Source organism: Mangifera indica, chromosome 10 (assembly GCF_011075055.1).
Source record: "Mangifera indica cultivar Alphonso chromosome 10, CATAS_Mindica_2.1, whole genome shotgun sequence".
Lineage (NCBI taxonomy): Eukaryota > Viridiplantae > Streptophyta > Magnoliopsida > Sapindales > Anacardiaceae > Mangifera > Mangifera indica.
In genome coordinates, this window is record NC_058146.1 from 16,105,051 (window position 1) to 16,121,210 (window position 16,160).

The following is a 16,160-nucleotide window of genomic DNA, read 5'->3' on the forward strand; positions in this document are numbered from 1 at the left end:
GTTGTGTTGTGTCACAGGAGTCACAGTAGCTGAAGAGACCAGACATAAACAGATGCAGAGACACAGTCACAGACACATAGACATAGACAGACAAAACAGAAAGCATGAGAGCCCTTCCATTTTGAGGTAAATTAAAAAAAATTAAAATTAAAATTAAAATTAAATTAAGGATAAAGGAAAAATCCTTTTCACATTTTCAAGACTTTTATTTGTTCAATTAACTCCCTCCCCCATTAAACTTGACCAATTTGTATATAAAAAGCCGCCAACATTCCCCCCCAAACCATTCTCATTCTGTTCAGTGTTTTGAGTCTTTTGCTTTTGCATTCTGTCCTCTTCAGTTTGAGGCTTTTCTGAGTTAGTGAGTTGAAGTAGAAGTAGCTGTAGAGAGAAAGAAAGAAATACCCGTCTTCTTTCTTTTGCGTTTTGTTTGTTATTTGCTTAACAAGAATCGGTTTCTCTGTTCCTTCATGCCCTTTGCACCAGTTCCTTCATAACTAGAGACTAAAACTAGCAAAATAACAATACCCTTGTTGAGTTTTTTCCAAGTTGACAACAAGATAATATTAAAAAACAGCTAAAGGTTTCTGTTTTTTTCTTGTTTCTCCACTCCATCTTGTTGTGTATGTTTATTTCACTGTGTGTCTTTAACAGCGCTGCTGATAATTCAGGTGGGTGGTCAAAACAAAGAGGAGAAGAAGAAGAAAATGAAGTACGTTTTGGTGACTGGTGGAGTTGTCAGTGGTCTTGGTAAAGGTGTCACTGCTAGCAGTGTTGGAGTGCTTCTTAAAGCATGTGGACTTAGAGTTACTTCCATCAAAATTGGTCTCTTCTTCTTCTTCTTCTTGTATATTTGCTTCTGTTTCTGTTTCTGTTTCCCTCTGTGGGTGAAAAAAGTTTTCTTTCTTTTTAATTTTTTCCATTTCAATTTTCTTTTCTGGGTTTAAATTCTCTACTCCTTTAATTGAGATAGTTAAGTCTTCTTGTTGAAGGTGGCACTTTGAAGAGTTTCTTGTTTAGTGTAGATGAATGTGCTTTGGTTAGTTTGTTATGATTCTGTTGATGCTTTTATGATTTCTTTGCTGAATCTTCAAGGAGTGTTCTTAGTCTAGTCAATTTGTTTCTTCAATGTTGGCATATTTTTGTATAAACCATGAGACCAAAGTATATTTTCTGTTAAACCTTAGTTTATTGATTTTGGCCACCAATTATTTGTTGATGTAGATCCGTATATAAACACTGATGCTGGAACTATGTCCCCTTTTGAGCATGGTGAAGTATTTGTATTAGATGATGGTGGCGAGGTACTGAAATTTCCTCCTTCTGTTATGCTTTTCCTTATGTCAATTTTGTATTTGAGGTAGAATCTCCTTCTCCATGTTTTGAATAGGTCTGTGTGTTGATCAAAGTCCTCAAATCTTTTTCTGCAAAAAAGTTGTTTTGAATCAGTCTCATGTTGTTCTAAATTAGCAACTGGAACTGTGTGAGAAAAGGGCTGTAAGCTTTTACAATATTATTTTTTTATAGAGGAAAACTTGAAATTTTCATTATAGCCAAATGAAAAACATGGGAGACCAAAAGTGTTATAAACTTTAGAAAAAGGGAAAAGATTGATTATGAGTGGTGGACCTTGACCTTGGGGGTTTTTACAGGTGGACCTTGACCTTGGTAACTATGAGCGGTTCCTCGATATCAAGTTAACTAGAGATAATAATATAACTACTGGAAAGATTTACCAGGTTAGTGGATTGAATTATACATTAACTTGATAATTTCATGTATCAACTACTTGAGATGCCAAAGCTCATTTGGAACTAGTTCATACTCAGGTTGCTGATTTGCTATTTTTATATATTTTGATGTACTACAGCATGTTATCAACAAGGAAAGAAGGGGAGACTATTTGGGGAAAACTGTTCAGGTTTATTTCGGATGATGCTTATATCTCCTTTTTGGGTACCACACATGGTGAGGTTCATGTATGATTTGTTTCCTTCATATGAACTCGCAATCTGTAGGTTGTCCCTCACGTTACGGATGCTATCCAAGAGTGGATTGAGCGAGTGGCAAAGATACCAGTGGACGGAAAGGAAGGTCCAGCTGATGTTTGTGTCATAGAACTTGGAGGAACTATAGGTACACTGAAAGCTAACAGTTTATGATTCCTGGTACCATGAACTATTTCCCCAACTTTTTACCTCTCTTTTGTTGTTAAAACGGATTTTCCTGCATGCAGGAGACATTGAATCCATGCCGTTTATTGAGGCTTTAGGGCAGTTTTCGTACCGTGTAGGTAAGAATATCTCTTCTGCAGCTCTTATATGACACATGTACCTCCCCTAGCTTTCAAGTTTATACAAGTAGTTGGCTTCTTTTTATCAATGCTTCTTGTTCCAGGTCCTGGCAACTTTTGCTTGATTCATGTCAGCCTTGTGCCGGTTCTAAACGTTGTTGGTGAACAAGTAAGATAATAGAAGTATATTGTCTATACATTTTTGTTGAAAGATGACAGTTCTCAGTAGGTCTAACAATGACATTGTTCATGTTTACCACTTTCAGAAGACAAAACCAACCCAGCACAGTGTTCGGAAACTTAGAGGCCAGGGTTTGACACCAAATATCTTAGCTTGTCGCAGCACAACGGTATATTGATTTCTTTAATCTATCTTACATTCATGCATACTTGCACAACTTAAAGTTTTGGTTACAGGTTCTAAATTTTGACTATATGTTTCAGGCGCTTGATGAGAATGTGAAGGCAAAACTCTCTCAATTTTGCCATGTTCTGGTATGCTAGTTAACATTTTGTCTGGAGGTTAATTTGACTTGGTTATCTGCCTTGCCTTGAAAGATTCCACCTGACCGATACTGTGTGCCTTTCAGAAAGAAAATGTCCTCACTCTCTATGATGTTACCAACATCTGGCACATTCCCTTGCTTTTGAAAGTAATTCCCTAAGCAAACTTTTGAAATTTAATTTTATTTGTAGCTGCTGATTCTTAAGATTGGCGCTCTTTTTCTTTTTTCCTTCTTGATTAGGATCAGAAGGCACACAAGGGAATTCTTAAAGCTCTGAATCTACCAAGGTTTGTCTATTGCTCTCAGTTTTCGCCTTTCACTTTCAAACAGAATCATTTAGTTACTTGACAACCCCTCGAATAATTACCAACCATGTTTAATGATATGCAGTAACAAGGAACCTTCTCTAAAGGAATGGACTTCAAGGGCTACAAAATTTGACACATTATATGAGCCTGTGAGTTTCCAAGGAGTTATTTTTTTCTTATATATAAATTTTTTTAAGATTTGGTAGCAGAGTTTAATCTTTTTGTTTTTATAATTAACAGGTCAGAATTGCCTTGGTCGGGAAGTATACAGGCCTTTCGGATTCCTATCTCTCAGTACTGAAGGTACACTTTCCTGTTATAAATTCTAAATTCTGATTTACTTTTCCACTGGAATTTTCTTGTGTTCTTATAATAGACTCTATTCGAAAGTATTGGCATGGATTTGTGCTTAAATAAATTACACTTATATGTGCACGAAAAATATTTGTTTTTTCAACTTGTGTTGCAAAAGTACTCTATGCCATGGATGCTTGGACTGTCATGAACATAATGTAAACATATACTGAATTATTTTCAAGTAATGATCTGCATATTGGCTTAAGAAAGAATGCAATGTTCTCGTTGGCTATTAAAGGTACATGCTGTTGTGCAGGCTCTTTTACATGCTTCAGTTGAACTCGGCAAGAAACTTATTGTAGATTGGGTTCCAGCTTGTGATCTTGAAGATTTATCTGCTAAAGAGGTTATTAATTATTCCGGTCCTTCGATTTGTGCGTTTATTTATTGTTTCCCTTGTTTGACATCTTGACAACAATGTTTTTGTAACAGAATCCTGATTCTTACAAGGCTGCATGGAAGCTGTTGAAGGTTTGTTGTTCTTTATATATCCTGTTTAGTGTTGGCAACCCATCTGTGATAGCCCGCTAACTAACCTTGACCTTCAGGGTGCAGATGGTGTTCTTGTTCCCGGAGGCTTTGGTGACAGAGGAGTGCAAGGCAAAATTCTTGCAGCGAAGTATGCCAGGGAAAACAATGTTCCTTACCTTGGCATTTGTCTTGGCATGCAAATTGCTGTTATTGAGTATGCACGATCTGTTCTTGGCCTGCGAGATGCTAACAGCACTGAATTTGATGTCAACACCAAAAATCCCTGTGTTATATTTATGCCTGAGGTTTGATCTGCATGGAATTTATTTTACACTGAAGAAAGAAAATTATTTGCCTGGTTCTATATATTTTATCCTCTTAACATTCAAACAGGGCTCAAAAACTCATATGGGAGGCACCATGCGGCTTGGATCAAGAAGAACATATTTCCAAGTCAACGACTGTAAATCTGCAAAATTGTGAGTATTATTGACAAAATTATGCACTGATGAACTGGTTTTCATTGGTGTTATGTTGAACGAAGACATCTAATATTAGCTAATCATATGCTACTTATGTTTACAGATATGGAAACAAAAGTTTCATTGACGAGAGACATCGTCATAGATATGAGGTATGAGGCATCGAGATGTTCCTAATTTTTCTTGTTATGAACTATTTGATCATTAGAAAGACGCTTAACTGTATGCAGGTGAATCCTGATATGATATCAACCTTTGAAAATGCTGGTCTCTCTTTCACTGGCAAGGATGAAACTGGTCGACGCATGGAGGTATAGCATTTTATTTAAGAAAGGTATTCATCTCGAAGTATATCTTAAACTACTTTGCAATAATGACATTGATGTTGCAGATTGTTGAGCTGCCTAATCATCCCTACTACATTGGTACCCAATTTCATCCTGAGTTTATATCGAGACCCGGAAAACCATCTCCGTTGTTCTTAGGTACCATTTCTTTCTTGTTACGGACCACTTAATCTCATATGCAATCTCTCCTGACATCATCAAAATCATCATGTCAAATGCAGGGCTTATAGCAGCATCATGTAGGCAGTTGGATACCCTGATAACTGCAAGCGCCTCCACCAAGGTCGCCAACGGTGTGGCAACGAAGAAAGTACGCCAAAATGGAAAAACTAAAAAGCCTGCAAAAAATTTATCTGGTGCTGTATATGGTTACTGCAATGGTGTGCATGATGAAGGCAATACTTGCCATTGGTTGTAGGATCTTGTTTCGGTTTTCATTCGTTGTTGTTTTCTTTTTTCAGTTTTATTTAAGCGATTCCAACTGCGAGTCGATTGAGGGGTTTAAGTAGTATCTTAGGATGATTGCTCTATACAGCCGTTTAAGGGTAGGTGTTATGGCTTGCCTGTGAAACGAGTGCAGACAGACAGAAGAGAGCTGAGTTCCAAGCTTTTTAAATGGAACCACAGCCTGTTGTATTTCGTAGTTGTTTTATTTTAGCCTTTCTCAGCCTCATGCCTAAGGGCAAGTGCTTGTATTAACAGTTGTACTGCAATGAAAAAGTTAAATCAAATTCTCATTTCTTGTCGAGCTCATTACCTGATCTTCGCTAAGTTCTTTGAGCAACCATGTGTACTAAAATATATTGACTCTGTAAAATTGTCCCGAGAAGCTTCTCCTCATCCGAATCAACATGTATGATTCCTAATAAACAATGATAAGTGGTTAGCATCAGTACTAGTAATTGAATATGTCAACCGTCTACATAGGAACTTATCCAATCTTTACAACATGTTAGCCGCGTACTAGTCTAATAAGAAGTTATAGTGAGACGAACTGCCATTTGAACTTTCATTTCCCAATGGGATAGGTTTCGGATAAGAACTTATCCTCACACATTCTGGTTCCAGGTTCAGTTCCTAAGATCTAAGAATCGGTACTGCACAGTTCCTAAGATTTAGGAACAGGTGATCAAAACTGCAATGAAAAAAACAATGCAGACAAACAAATAATAAACATCTTCTATTGAAACTGCTAATATAATACAGATATATACAATATAATTTATAATCCATTACAACATTTTGGCTACAATCAACAGTATGACCTGTGGCACCTGATCTTGCTGTTAACCTACCAATTACATCAACTAAATAAGGGCATAATTTAGAGCAATAAGGGGAAAAGGTGTAAAAATCCAGTGAAGAAATAATCCCCAACCAGGATGAAGCACCAACCGAACTACAACTACATAAATCTTTCCAAGAGTATCTGCTTTTCCTATGTGAGGTATCAGAAGTCTGATTTTATGAGCTTCGCTCGTGGCTGTATATTAATGTTCTCCAAGGACTTGGGCTGCTCTACCTGGATGTAGTCCTTTGTTTTCAGAACCTGAAATTTGGTTAAAAGAAGAATTCTTTATGACTGATGAGCAAACACAATTTCAAAAACCTTCGTATGACTCTGGTTCTTTTGCAAATAAAACATAGACGAACAATCCCTATATTGACTTATAGTTGGTAATTCTGAACTGTTTGTCTTCTATATTGAATTTTCGGCACATTAATAGATATGCAGTTGATCAAAGAAAAAGATCAAATGTAATTTAAGGCCATGAAAGTTTGGTTGATATACCAGTGTTTCAAAGAACATTCTCGATGCTTCCTTACGAGTTTTACCAGCTAATAAGTTGTCCAAGGCAAGAACCTTTCTACCATGTACAGGTTCCTTCTCAAATAGAGTTTGCAAGTACTTAGCAACAGCCCTACAAGAAAACATATAAATGGCTATAAGAAAAATGTAGCTCCTAGAGGGAATATTGCAACAGAGAAAAAGCTGAATCTGGATTAGCCAAACACTGGGACAAAGTGCGAGAGACTCAGAGACAAACAGAGAAACCAGGCAACAGACAGCAGGAATTCTTCGATAGTAGTAATACAATGAACAGGGAAGAAATCGACTAGAAGAAGTATACAAACCTCGTGCGGGAAGACCATCCACTATTCTCAAGAAGGCGAGGATCTTCAGGATGCCCATCACCCTCGTCACAATCTTCAGCTACTTCATCATCATCTACATTCAGAAATTCTGAAAACAAAATGAAACAAAATCAACCAACAGACTCAGCAAAAACATGCACTAGAACTAGAAGACTTCCTCACTATCCAAGATCACAGATTTTCAATATCATCACACACAAAGACGTATCAGAAACTAGAAGGTATTTCCAGTCCCAGTAGAAAATGAAGCTCACAATGCACAAAACAGAATAAGCACCTTTCAAAGATGTAAAAAAAAGCCACATTGATTATACTTCAGAAATTACTGAAATATTTTATGTTGTTGACAACATCTATCATTTAAATTCACTTAGAAAGGTAAGTGAAAATTTTCAATTAGCATGCACTTCATTCAGCTAAAAAATGTAATAGATTTTTGTTTAAAGCTTCTCAATGAGGAAAAATAACTAAAGGAGACATCATAATGCTAAAACAATAATTCAACAAAAAGAATGAGAAGCAAACCTGTATCATGCCCAAACGGGATATCTTCAAGTTCCTGTATCACAAAGCAGAAAGTAATTAGGGAATACCACAAAAATAATCTATAGTACCCCTCAGACATGATACTTAAAATAAAAGACCAAATAAACAAATCCATACGCTACAGAAGAAAATCCAAAGAGAAAGAAGATCAGCAATCCAACTTACACCACGATCTTCAGCAGCAGGATGGTCAGTGTCAGGAAAGATTGGGTTTTCTCCATCATTCATCGAGGTATCTTTCAAATCAGTATCATGTTTATCTAAATTTGTAGAATATAGTGTAGATTCTTCACGATACACAGAGTCAGACTTTGGGTCAAAGCTATCACAACCCAAGTCCGCAGACAGGAACCCATCTTCATTCAGAACACCATTTGCAGTACAATCTATCAGGCTATCAGCCTGGTTTTCAACAGACACACCAACTTTACCTTCCCCCAAAGGAAGTTCATCCCTGGCTATCAATTCACCACCAATTGCAACAGGATCTTCTCCTTCAGCAGCATCAACTACTTTTCCATTGCTTGTATCCAAAGTAGCATCGTCTTCAACAGACTGAAAATCCAATTTCTGCCCAGGTGTAAGACCCAAAGCATCCATCTGCAGAGAAGCATCTGCACCATCAGTTGTACCTTCACCGGGCATGCTTTGAATTTCTACAGGACCATCAGTGTCTGCAGCGCAATTAGCTGTCTCAGCAACTTCAAAATTAGTGATGTCAATGTCCATTTCAGTTACCTCAGCCAAGGGTTTATTTTGCATTCTTTCAAGCTCAGGTGGATCAGTAATAGCATTTGTGGCATTTGCATCCCCTTGAGCGTCACCATCATGCGATCCTAAGAAGTGGTCACTGATGGGGTTCCCAGCATGCTGTGCTTCAACATGAAGCTCGGGACCTTTGCTCCCCTCCTCTCCACTGCCTTCAACATTAAACCTATAGGAGCGCTCCACATCGTTTGCTGGTTCAGAAGAACCATGATTTTCATCAGTTTCGGAAACCCTGATTCTGCTTAGATCAGGTGTTTCACAGTGCAAACTCATCAGTCGTGCTGACATACCTGAAACATATACATAAACCAACTGATAAATCTGAATGTATATGTTAAAACTCCTTAATTGTCTGAAGCAAATTTGAGTCAACAAAGAATAAAATGAAGACAAAGACACAAACTCAGAAGAGGTATAAATATACTTTAGAATTTGACATTACAGTACAATAAACTTAATCACATGAATTGTCTGATGAAACTTGAATACTCAATATAAGATCTCACAAATTTCAAGAACTGTGTCCCAGATTAGCAAGCAGAAAGCATGATGATGACAATTATCCATATACTAAGCTATCATATATACAGAAATCCACGCCAATAAGGAAAAAAAACAAGTGATAAAGAGAGGAGGGGAGGGGGATAGTGAGAGCAAGAACCCATCATTCAAAATAACAAACAAGATCCTTGTATTTCAATTACATAAAAAAGAGGGCTAGGGCAACTAAAGTACTGAAACTTAGCACAACTCACCAGCAAAAACGGGTTCACTGAATATTTGATCCTCTAAGAACTGTATCTGAATCATCAAAATTTCAGAACAAGTGCAAGGAGCTTTTTTCCGAATCCGGCGTATGTCTTCAGTATTTGTCAATTGTTGGCGTATTATACTTCAGAAGTCAATGCAGATAAACACATCAGTAGTTTGTCAGTAGACTTGAGGTTTGCATAAGTGATAACTAAGACAACAAGCAATAAAACTGGCCATACTTCTATTGGTTAAACTTTAACATTTGGAATTGAAAGCATTACAAAATATACTTAGGTTATGAAGTAAAGACAAACTGATCACTTCTTTTATCAGTGCAGATAAAACCACCTAATTGATATTTTTTTTCTTGTGGACATCTATTCTACTGATGTATTTATCTCTTCATTTTTTTTTCAATAAAGCTTAATTTTTATTTCATCAAAATGAAAAACCAATGTGTCAGCAAGGGCATTGTTAAGCCAGTAAAAAATAAAATTTTGTTTCTCAATAAAGAATGTAAAATCAAGAAACTAAATTTCAGAGAAACTTAAAAAATAATTATGAATAAAAGAACTTTGATAGAGAAGTATGAAATGGAGATAAAGGTCAGGTCATAAGCTTCAGTAGGTAAAGTAGGTACAAATAGGGAAACAAGAACATACTCGCCATGCAAGACCATGGTGTCATCCATAAACACCTTTCTCTTCAAAGCACTACTTTGAGGTGCAGAACGGATTCTTTTTCTTGATGCTACTTCAGGGGGAGGTGGAGTGGGCTTCAATTTTAAAACTGAAGATTTTCTTCCAACTGAAACGACAATAAATTCATTCAGTCAAAAAAAATATTTTGCAGAAGCATAATTTAGATGACCATAATTTATAAGGAAATATCATTTAACATACTGGCCTTTCTAACAAACACGATACACCAGAAATGCTATGCTCTGTAATCAACAAAGAACCAAATTAATACCTAATATAGATGATAACAGATCATCATCGTCAGGGATTGACTCTGAAGTTTTCTTAGATCTGGCCACCCCAAAGGATTCAGATGAGTTTAAACTCTCAAAAGTCAGTGTACTTTCTGTGTGACTACGTTTTTTCCCTGAAACAAATTCGTTTCTAGCCTCAACTCCATCACTCCCTGCTAAAGCTTCTTTCTCTGGTGTAGAAGCAACTAGCAAATCATTTGGTATATCAAGAAGCCCCTCTGGTACAGAGAGTAGCTTTTCCGGTTCAGGCAATTCTGATATTGTGGAATTATTAAGATTTTCTAAATGATCATTAAAAATCACATTGTCCAAAAGCTCATCTGATTTCTTGTTATCTGCAAGTAATTCTCCACATACCGATGGCCCTGATATCTGATTTTTCTTTGATTGCAGAATGTCTGACACATGGCACTCTTCACCTGGAAAAATGTAAAAATTTAGTCCAGCCAGGTCAAACTTTTTCAATACAGAGAATAACAATAAATGACATGCATAAAGATTGTTCTACAAACCTCGCCCCTCAACACGAGCCTCATCCCTTCCGGATATCTCTGATGAGAATGGCTCAACATCCTCAGATTGTAAGGTTGTAGCAATTGCATTATCATGTCCATTTCCAGCAGAAGACATATCAGGTTGACTCAAGTATAAGCTGCATGGCTTCAACACATTGGATGGCATCTCTACAGGATGGCCATCCATCAAACAGCCTTCAGACACAGGCTCATTGGTGCTATCTGGATAAGTTCTATGATTCTGTTCCTGTGCATCAGAGGTGACATGAGAGCAACTAGGAGATGCAGCAGTTTCATCTGACCTAATTCCTTGTTCTACAGACATTATATTTGGAACATTCTTGTTTACACCAGCATTTTTCATGTTTTCCAATCTATCTGAACCATCTAGCGCACCAATGGTCCCCTCTGAATAGTCTGATACCATAGTCATTGAATTGACAGAGTCACCAAGAGGCTTCACATGTTTGACTTCCAGATCTCTGACATGGTGGCCACTCCCCTGAGAAAACATGCACTGAACAATATCACAATTTGGATTACTTTGTAAAAACCAATCCACAGCACTGCAATCTGCATAATTCAAATCCGGATTACTTAAAGTATTTACTGTGCTCACCGCAGCCACTAGCTCATTGGAATTGCGATCTTCTGACTCAAAATGATCATCACAGGCCGGAGCCTCCTGCACACAGAACAAATTTGGCTCTTGTACCAACCCTGGAGTAGATGGTGCTTCAGCATATTCAACAGATTCGGTATAGACACCGAGTCTTTCAAGCTGGTCACAATAGAAAGAGGTAGTAATTATGATACCAAACCTGAAACATAAATCTTCCCCACAATATTCAAATAAGCAAGAAACTAACAATTACAGAAACAACCTAAGACACAATATTTTCGAAGTATTAAAATTAACCTGATTTGCATTGTCATTCAATGTCATGGCTTCTGACGTTTCATTTTTCTGCTCACTAATACTATCATGCTCCCAAGGTGTCAGTGGTTTGACAGACCCCTGAGGATCAGCACTGCAATTAGGGAATACAGTTACATCAGAACATACAATGTTCCAAATTATTTCATAGATAAATCAGCATCCCCAAAAATACTGACAGCCAATTAAGTAACAGCCCCTCTATCATGAGAAATAAAATATCATTCACACAAAAGAGAAGAAAAAACATTAAACTTCCACTCAAACTCTATTGGAGGAGAACATTTGAAATATGTGCAACCTGATAGACTCAAAGACATTGTGTGGAGAAGTAAGTTCACAGAGAAAAGCTATGTTCTTCCTCAAAATATTGTGTTTCTCTGTTTATATCTGAAACCATACAACAGGTAAACAGGAGGATCAATCACTAGGGAGACAAAGTAATCTTTGATTATTATTACTGATCAGAGCTGTTTACCGATCATGCAAAGAGCAATCAAGTGAAACAGTTCTTAAATTACACTTAAACGTAACCTTTGAAGCAATTAGCTATTTGAATTATGCTTTAAGAGAGATACCTTAGTACAACCAACAACCATGTAACAAGGTATTAGCCACTTTTCCATAGATATTCAAGCTAATGAACTGGTAAAAACAACATATTGACAAAAATAACCAATGGTAGAAACAAATGGAGATGCACTCAATATAAAATCATAAAATCAAACAGTGAACAATCATAAAATCAGGTAACCAAACAAGAGCATGACCTACAAAGAAACCAAACAGTGAAGTTATAGATATAAAGAGCTTACTTTGAAATGTCACCATGCCCTGCAGCAGTAACCTTTAACAGCTCCTGTTTTTGATTAATCAAATAAATAAATGATTAACACAAAAAGTAGAAACTAAAAATCAGCAATTTAGAGCAATATTTATAAGAAACTTAATCAACTACCAGCTACAATTCTACCAGGATGTATATAAAATAATTACCTCATCAAGGTCCAAACCAATCTGACATGCATCACCATCACCAAACCGCTCTAGAAACAAATCACAAAACATGTTAACAGAGCCAAAATAAATTATACCAACAAGCATTATTAACCAATCAAAATGACCAATTCAAGCTTTGATAGGGAGTAAAACATCCACAAGAAGCACATGCAGAAGTCCTTACCATCCAATCCAAACTGAGATGTGGAGTAAACCACACCATCCATGGTATCTTGGAGAGTGATTTGATCCCTTGTACTGACGTGATGATCAACATAGTTACTGCAAAAAGATTTGAGTCAATAGCAGGAAATGAATTCTTCCATTGGGCAGCTTAACAAACAACCTAACATTTAAAAAATGTCTCCTGATAGGACTAGTTCAACATGGCTCAAGAAAAAAGCGTAAGATAAACCCCTATGCAGAAAAGCTGCTCCTCATGAAGATGAATTATTGCAGAATTAGGCTCTAAATTTGGTAAATTAACAATGAAATTGAAAAGAAACTGGACAATTTTGGAACTTACCCTTGAAAAATATCATTATCTGGCAACTCAAAATCATCAAGATCAAAAGTCTCTGGCAAGGTGATAGAGTGATATGGTGCAGTTGATTCCTCTGGGGGTAAATCAACTGCAGTTGAGCGAAAAGCTTGCTTTATCTTAAGCAAAGCCTCACTGCAATCATCGAAAAGGTAATTCACCTTTCTAGAATATATCCTCACCACGCCAAGCAAAAGATGGCTGGACAACCTAAGTGCAATTGGTACTTCAGGAAAAAGAATTGAGTCTGCTCAAAATGAATTAAAACGTTATGCATTAGATAACTAAGAAAATGGTTGTTAGCAGAAACAGGGATAAAGAAGCAGAATTGAGATCTGACGTCAAAATAATGGACATGATCTTTTTCTTTTCTTGGAATAACTGAGGAACATTCCTCAAAATATAGAAAGCAATAATTATGAAAGATCAACCTCTTAGTTTTTTGTTGCAGAAGTTAAACAATCTAGAGCAACTCTTAATACACAAAAAGCCAAACATGATTTACTTCTGTGAAAATTTTGCATGTCTGCATGACTTATCATCCAATTCTTTATATCTATATAGAAAAAAATACTTCATAATGTGCAATTATTAATTGTCCAGATTAGACCATGTATTTCTCCTTGATTTGACCATCATGGCTATAAGATAAAATATGTGTAAACATTATTTAACAAAGGAAACCTAAAAATCTTGCAATCTATATAAATAGTCAGAAAGAAATGATCCAAGTATATCTGATGTGAGAAAAGGAGTGAAAAAGCTAAGCAAGGTTGAGGTTACAGAACAATAAAGATCATGAAGTTCATACCAACAGCATTGCAAAATTGGTGTTAACCTCAATTAGAATACAACATTATGCCTGTTAAATGACTCTGTCACGTGAAATTCATTCGATAACTATGTCCAATAATTAAAAACTTACAATCTCATTTCATTGACCTATAATAATGACAGCAAAATACTTAGAAAGCCTAATAATAGCTTTAGAAACAGATGAGCCAATCAAAAATAGAAAATTTAAAGTCTGTCTTTGCATGATGTTATAATCTACGAAACTTAGATACCCCAAACAATCTCCAATAGCTCAAAAAAAAAAAATCAATAGATTAATGCAACAATATGCAAGTATTACATAAGCTTAAGCAAGGACGAAAATGCAATAATTAACTAAGTTGACCAGGAGTTATTGTTTTGTTCATTTTGTTTCTGCATATTCTGCAACAATAGATTTTGAGTTTAACAACCTAATCCATAGAAAATATACCATTTGTGCATTTTTTACTTTTATGCGAAGATAAAAATGGAAATATAGAATAGAAACCGTACCACCTTATACATGCTCGCTATCTTACATTCAAGTACAAATAAGCATAGCATAACATAACAATTAGACTTTAATTGAGACAGGATTCAATAAACAAAACAACAAAACTCAATTAATTTAGAGACTAAATATGGCTCTCAAAATTGCATTAAAAGTAAATTATAATACTAACCTACTGACAGTCCAATATCAGTATCAGCCACCTGATTCTTTCGAAGCTTCCTCTCCAAATGAGCAGCTATCCATATAGTCCCTAAAGGCCCTTTCTTAGCCAAAATAAACTGTGAATAAAACATTTCTCACCCCAAACTCAAAAAAAAAAGAAAAACCCTAGCTTTCATACACCAAAGAACAACTTTTTCTTACAAATTATAAACCGAAAATGGAAAACTTCCAGCTAAAAACACTGTTTCACTTCAAATTAAGAAAGCACCAAATTCTACTGCAAACACTGACCTTTAAGCTTCAATGGCTGAAAAACCAAAGATAAGCACTAGACATTCATCACATAAATTGAACTCCCAAATAAGTCCTAAATTTCAACTCCAATTCCAAAAACACCAAAACCCAAAAATCCCACCAAATTAACAACACACCCACAACCCTAACTTCATATACAACACAATTCCCTACTCATATCCTCCAGAAACCCTAATTCCACAACCCAATTTGACAAACACCCCACATGAGCTGAAACACGAAACTCTAATTAATCATTTCATACACCACCAACCTCTTCAAATTTCTCAGCAATTAACCAAAGCAACTCCATTTTCAACGTAATTGACCGAAACTCGCCACTCACAGCAGATCGAACCGTGTTAAACTGAAATGAGCTGAGCTTTGAAGTAAAAAACCCAATATTTATACCACGAAACTACGTCGTCCAGAGATTCTAGCTGATTGAAAGATCGATTAAGAGAAAGAAGACGAAGAGAAGCGCCTTATGGTTGTTTTATTTAGAAAGTGTTTTTTTTTTTTTTTTTCCCATGTTTGCGTGTAACTAAACAAGTGTGTGATTGCCTTAGTTGTCATTGTTTCATTGGTTTGAATTTTGGCATTATGGGTCCCATTTTCTTTCACAAATTTGTTAAGTCGAGCTGAACACTTTGAACTTGGTTGAACTGACTATTCACCATGCGGAAAATACTATTTAGGCCGAAGGACTTATTTCCAACCAAAAAGTTTCTTTCTTTTTTTTTTTTTATATTCAAAGTTTTCATTAGTTACCTTTGGAAAATTTAAATATTTAATTAATCTATTAAATTTTATTATTAAAAATAAAAATGATATTTAATACAAAATATTGAAAAAATAAAACCTTATTATATTTTTTCTTGTTAGTTTAAAAATTTAACAATTTTTTCCTACGTAAAATTTGAAAAGTGATAAATTCTCTTCTTCGATGACAACCTCTATTTCGATCGCTAACTCTATCCAAAATTTCTCTCTCTCTTGACTTCTCTTTCATTCTTTCTTTCTCTCTCAGTCGTCGCCCTCCCTTGTCAATGAAGACAAAATCGTTTTCGTTTGAGAGACAAAAATCTTTCGTTTTTGTTTGAGACATAGAAGGCAATGGAGGACAACAACCTAGAGAGAGAAGGCCGATGGTTGAAATTGTTGTTGTTATTGGAGAAGAAAAAAAATTTATGAGAGAAATGATCATTTATCAAACATTCGAAATGAGGGAAAATGTGATAAATTTTTAATTTTTTTAAATATTTTTTTTATTAAATGATAATTTTACATTTAATCTTAACAGTACAATTTAACAGATAAATGAGTTTTTGAGTTTTTGAAAGATAAAATGTGAAAACTTGAGAAAAGAGTAATTTTTGGGTGGAAATAAGTGTTTGCCT

General features: G+C 35.8%; 2 protein-coding genes across 3 annotated transcripts; one reads left to right on the forward strand and one right to left on the reverse strand.

Moving 5' to 3' along the window:
* The first annotated feature begins 276 nt into the window (after positions 1-276).
* On the forward strand, positions 277-5,517 carry LOC123228401 (CTP synthase-like). 2 transcript variants are annotated; one of them, XM_044653802.1, is made up of 23 exons: positions 277-583; positions 672-825; positions 1,225-1,304; positions 1,653-1,739; positions 1,871-1,921; positions 2,019-2,136; positions 2,237-2,293; positions 2,398-2,462; positions 2,560-2,643; positions 2,738-2,788; positions 2,884-2,946; positions 3,040-3,086; positions 3,190-3,256; positions 3,348-3,410; positions 3,721-3,810; positions 3,897-3,935; positions 4,013-4,240; positions 4,329-4,414; positions 4,521-4,569; positions 4,648-4,728; positions 4,809-4,902; positions 4,986-5,120; positions 5,226-5,517. In XM_044653802.1, exons 2-23 carry the CDS (start codon positions 708-710, stop codon positions 5,258-5,260), a joined length of 1,788 nt encoding a protein of 595 aa, XP_044509737.1. In that variant the 5' UTR covers positions 277-583; positions 672-707; the 3' UTR covers positions 5,261-5,517. The 2 variants fall into 2 exon arrangements, with proteins under 2 accessions (XP_044509737.1, XP_044509735.1); XM_044653800.1 differs by having other exon boundaries at positions 278-583; positions 4,986-5,517.
* A 408-nt stretch (positions 5,518-5,925) lies between these two features.
* LOC123227657 (sister chromatid cohesion 1 protein 4-like) lies at positions 5,926-15,274 on the reverse strand. The gene is made up of 16 exons (XM_044652754.1): positions 14,474-15,274; positions 12,960-13,221; positions 12,618-12,715; positions 12,431-12,480; positions 12,250-12,293; positions 11,417-11,528; positions 11,117-11,278; positions 10,495-10,999; positions 9,961-10,401; positions 9,651-9,795; positions 8,991-9,127; positions 7,633-8,525; positions 7,447-7,480; positions 6,901-7,009; positions 6,557-6,686; positions 5,926-6,313 (listed from the first exon to the last, which is right to left on the reverse strand). Exons 1-16 carry the CDS (start codon positions 14,595-14,597, stop codon positions 6,215-6,217), a joined length of 3,345 nt encoding a protein of 1,114 aa, XP_044508689.1. The 5' UTR covers positions 14,598-15,274; the 3' UTR covers positions 5,926-6,214.
* Positions 15,275-16,160: the final 886 nt, after the last annotated feature.